Genomic DNA, 4,542 nt, shown 5'->3' with positions numbered 1-4,542 from the left:
ACTTAACAAGAGTTCCATATCTACAGCAGGAGCAGACACCCAACTTCCCCCCATTGAGCTCCACAAAATAAGTTGAATTTGGAAGATGTCTGCCTGGACCTCCATCCTTTGACCCCAATCCTTTCAGAATGGGGGCCCACACTGATCAGGGCATGTTTAGAGGCTTCATTTATAAAATGTTCACCCATTGTGTAGCCAGACGGATGCCATTTGCACAGTACTAGTGCCCCTAGGTGGCACTGACATGTATAGGAATTTCAGGTGGACATTTTATACATGAAGCCCTTAGTCATGTCTGCAGTCTGACCATTCTAACTCTGGGTTCACTTCTTTTTTGGTGTTTGGATAGAGTGGAGAATAGTACCAATTTGTTTCTGCATGTGACCCCATTGAAGAGATATTTATCTCACTTCCTGTCCTTGCAAGGCATGTGCAAGCAATTGTGGTCACTTACCTTCCAACTTTATGATGAGAAAGAGGGACAATGTTTAGCACAAATGATACAGGCAGAAGACACACCCTTAGTTTTGGCAGTAGCAGGTCTGTACATCCATACATACAGTCCAAAAGAGGGACAACTGAGAAGGAAAGAGAAACTAAGGCATTTGGTTCCAAAGGAGAGACAGTCCCTCGAAATTAGGGACAGTTGGGAGCTATGGAGTTATGGTTATCACCGGGAAAGGAAAGTACAGACAGCAATAAACACGTTGTCAGAAGTTGTAACTCCTTCTCCACTCAACTACAAAAATGTGCCTTCCTATTGCGTCTTGTTTTCCCATTGGAGAGATTTCCTATCACATCCTGTCCTGGCAGGAAGTGAAATAAAAATTCCCCCAATAGGGTCACAGATGGCAATAAAAAGCTCTATCCATATTGAAATACAAAATTTGGCTGCAGTTGGGCTTATGGCCCATGATGCAATAACGACCCCGTCAAGTTGCCATTGCCAACAGGCTCATTGATCTGACATGGGCTTAAGTCTATGAACAAGAAACCATTAAATATTTCACTCACTCCACTTAATGTCTAAAAATATCCATTTTAGATGGCCTCACCTTTTCACTAATACACAATTTTTGTTTTTTGTGCACATTTTTGTTACATTTATAAAGTCTGGCAGCCACAGAGATGATGACGAAAAACATCAAGTAACAAACAAAGACGGTTTAGGTTTTTTTTGTATTTCCCGGTTTAAATCGTAGTATAACTCCTGCTGTAGTTTGCTATTTTGACTTTTTCAGGAAATATGATTTTGACGTCATTTCCATTCTCTCTGTTTGCTTTCATGTAGAAATCTTTCTTCTTGCGGATCAAGTGGCTGTACTTGGCGTTGGCCATCCACGTTTCACATTTGGAGAAGAAGACAATCCCGGTGGTGATGAGGACGATGAGACAAGTAAGGAGGCCGAGAATGATGAAGCAGATGATTTGACTTCGGTTGAGGAGAGGGTCGTTGTTGTGGATCGTCTCCTTCATGGTGATCTTCAGGACTTCGTGGCCTGGGTGATGGAACCCCTTGTGATGTGGTGGGAAGTTATAGTTGTGCTCGTTGGTGAATAAGCTCTTACTTTTTGAAGGAAGAGCACATGTGGCTCCTGAGTATTCTGGCGGGCAGGAGCATTGGAACCCATCCAGCTTCTCATAGCATGTCCCACCATTGGTACAGGGGTTACTGTTACACCATGAAAGGAGTTCAGAGCAAGATTGACCACCGAACCCAGCTGGACAGTGGCAGCGAAATCCCGGGCCAATGTCTGTGCAGTTTCCGCCATTAACGCAAGGGTTGGGGCTGCAGTCATCCTTGTCTATTTCGCAGTAGTCGCCCGTGAAACCCTCAAGACACTGGCAAGAAGCATGACTGGAAAACCCATTGTTGTCCAAGCATGTCCCTCCATTCTGACATGGAGACCTGTGGTAGAATACAAAAAAAATGTAAGAAAGATTGGGTCACTTTTAAAATAACCTATTCAGTACAAGGCTGAATGCACAGCCCGGGGGAACATTCTTCAGCATGCCTGCTGCTAAATGTATTACCCAGAAAAGCTTTTTCTGAGCTCCTTTATGATTTGGCTTCACATTGTTACTAGGATCTGACTTCGTCTGACTTGATGGCTAAGCCCTGCCAATGACCATTCCAGTGCCCATAAAGACTGTCTCACTGGACAAGGGGAAGGGCATTCCAGTAGCTAATAAAGACTGTGTCATTGGACAAGGGGAAGGGCATTCCAGTAGCTAATAAAGACTGTCTCATTGGACAAGGGGAAGGGCATTCCAGTAGCTAATAAAGACTGTCTCATTGGACACGGGGAAGGGCATTAGTGGAACCATCAAGGCAAGTAAAGTCATGCCTCACTGAGGTGAACTTAAAGCCCAACTGTAGTCTCAACTAGAAAAGAAATTCCATACTCATGTATTTCAGGGTTAGTAAAGTCTAGCCAAAATAAATAATTCCAAGTACTCTAAAGTAGTGGGGATGGAGCACATTGGATTTTTCTGTGTAACCTAGCCAATTTTGGCTGTGCTATGGGACATCATAATATCGAATTGCACACATTGACTATGCTTGACCACATCAAGTCACAAGGAGAAGAAAGGAATTGGCCAAGGTGCCATAACAAAATTGACCTTTCCCAGGGCTTAGGTTCTTGGGTCATGGATGTTATGAAAGATGTGGCCACATATAACCCTCTATATTCAGCAAGTAGGAGGCAGGAATAGGGTGCTAGAGGTCTCATAATCTCAAAGACTCATTGTAGCGAGGACATTGGGCCTTTTTCTAGCTTGAGTATTGAGTTGTTTTCTATATGTTATATAAACATAGCTTAACACTGCTTCAGTGCTGGTTAACGGATTTCAAACCAGCTGATCCAACAGAAATGATGTGACTAAACACCTCGGCTTTTGATTATGTGACCACCACTGGAGGTAGTCTGGAGATGCATTTTTGTCAGGAAAAGTAGGTATTTCACCCCTTTTATTGTTCTTTATTTAATATTCTCAAGAAGATGGTTAACATGGTTTTAAAGTGTATGTATAGCCCAAACCTTTCATTCTAGTTTTGGGTACCGTATGAAGAGATTAGAGCCTCTGTTTTTTTTATTGATATGTCCTCAGTGTTGGAATTGGCTTTCCTTATTTATTCTGGTGACTGTGGTGGGAAATCCAAATCTTTACAGTTGTCACCAGAACAAAGGTGAATGGAAATATTCCATTCTAATTAAAAGCTTGTACAATCTGCCCATCTTGGAAAGGCAGATCGTACTTGCCATCATCTAAAGCCCGCCCCGCTGAGACTCCAATGCCGCACGGGCAGTGTGCGCTTGCGCACACCGGCCCGTTCGGCATTTGTCTCCCGAGAACGGCACTAACAATCGTACGATTCTCGGCGGGTTTTCAAGCCTGCTCGGGAGACAAAACACGTGCGACCGTACAGTAGAAGTGGTCGCACGCCTTCCATACACCTGCCGATTATCATACGATCGCGGGATCACCCACGATTATCGTACGATAATCGGCAGGTGTACGGGCACCTTAATTCCTGTCACTTTGTAGAGATTTCCTTTCACTTCCTGATGCATCTCCTCTCGGGGACAAGAAAAGTAAAAGAACAATCTCCCCACATGGGACAAAGACAGCCCAGAAATAAACAGGCAAAAGTTTTAACCCTTCCCTACTCTATCTAAACCTAAAACAAAGTTTTGAGGTTGCATACGCTATGCTATATTATATTGAATACATATACTATATATACATTTTAATTTTTTACAGTAGATTATGCTTTAACTCCAACCAGCTCTGACACAGATGATAGTCAAGAAGCTCATTACCCATTTGTAATGCAGGGCCCAATTTTAACCAGACAGTTTTTCCCGGTAAAGCCCGGAGCACAGAGGCATATATATCCACCGTCACCGGTTTCAATGCAGGTGGAGTTGCTGGAGCACGGATATGTTGCACACGGGTGGATGTCTGTGGAAATACAAGGCACAGTTTTCATTACTGGTCTGTCTTGCATCTAGTTAATTCTTACAATGAACTTTGCACATACTAAATAAAGGAGCGGGTTCACTTCACCGAGTATCAGGTCCTGGATAGTTGAAAGGAACTTCCCTAACCCTCAGGACCCATTTAAACCCCATCATACCCTTAAAGTATGTGTAAAGTCAAGATATGTAAAACCCAAAACGGCAAAGCTGACGTGTCATATATACAGGTCATGGTTCAGCTAGTAGTAGTTGGTCACGTTCAACTTCTCCAAGCCTCTTCTTCATGCGCTAACCATACCCTTTAAAATGTGCAACAAATGGCTGCAAATGCCCCTATTTTTTCTAGTGGTCACATGACTATCCAACCTGCTCCTTGCCCACCAGCTTTGATGGCGGACAGGGGAATCTGAAAATGTCTTACACGTTCCTGGAGGGATTTAGTCTTTCAGTGTCCAACGGCTATGATTTTCTAAAGCTGCAAAACAATGTCAAGATAGTGCTTCCTTGGAAACATAGCTACCTTAGCTACCTTGAAGCCCAATTGCAGGTTTCATGT

The 4,542-nt window shown here is 43.3% G+C and overlaps 1 protein-coding gene across 3 annotated transcripts in view; it reads right to left on the bottom strand.

The window, feature by feature from the left end:
* Window positions 1-1,102: 1,102 nt before the first annotated feature.
* DLK1 (delta like non-canonical Notch ligand 1) overlaps window positions 1,103-4,542 on the bottom strand; it is a 45,498-nt gene continuing 42,058 nt past the window's right edge. For 2 of the 3 annotated variants that reach the window (XM_018558436.1, XM_018558437.1), the window contains exons 5-6: window positions 3,828-3,969; window positions 1,104-1,909 (exon numbers count right to left, since the gene is read on the bottom strand). In XM_018558436.1, coding sequence (XP_018413938.1) covers window positions 1,192-1,909; window positions 3,828-3,969 — 860 coding nt within the window. In that variant the 3' untranslated portion in view covers window positions 1,104-1,191. Of the gene's footprint in view, window positions 1,910-3,827; window positions 3,970-4,542 lie in introns of all 3 variants that reach the window. The other variant, XM_018558438.1, reaches the window with a different exon arrangement.

The sequence above is a fragment of the Nanorana parkeri genome, unplaced genomic scaffold (assembly GCF_000935625.1).
Source record: "Nanorana parkeri isolate BGI_ZX_2015 unplaced genomic scaffold, ASM93562v1 scaffold339, whole genome shotgun sequence".
Classification (NCBI taxonomy): domain Eukaryota; kingdom Metazoa; phylum Chordata; class Amphibia; order Anura; family Dicroglossidae; genus Nanorana; species Nanorana parkeri.
The sequence above is the reverse complement of the archived record's forward strand: the minus strand, read 5'-3'. Positions and strand labels throughout refer to the sequence as shown.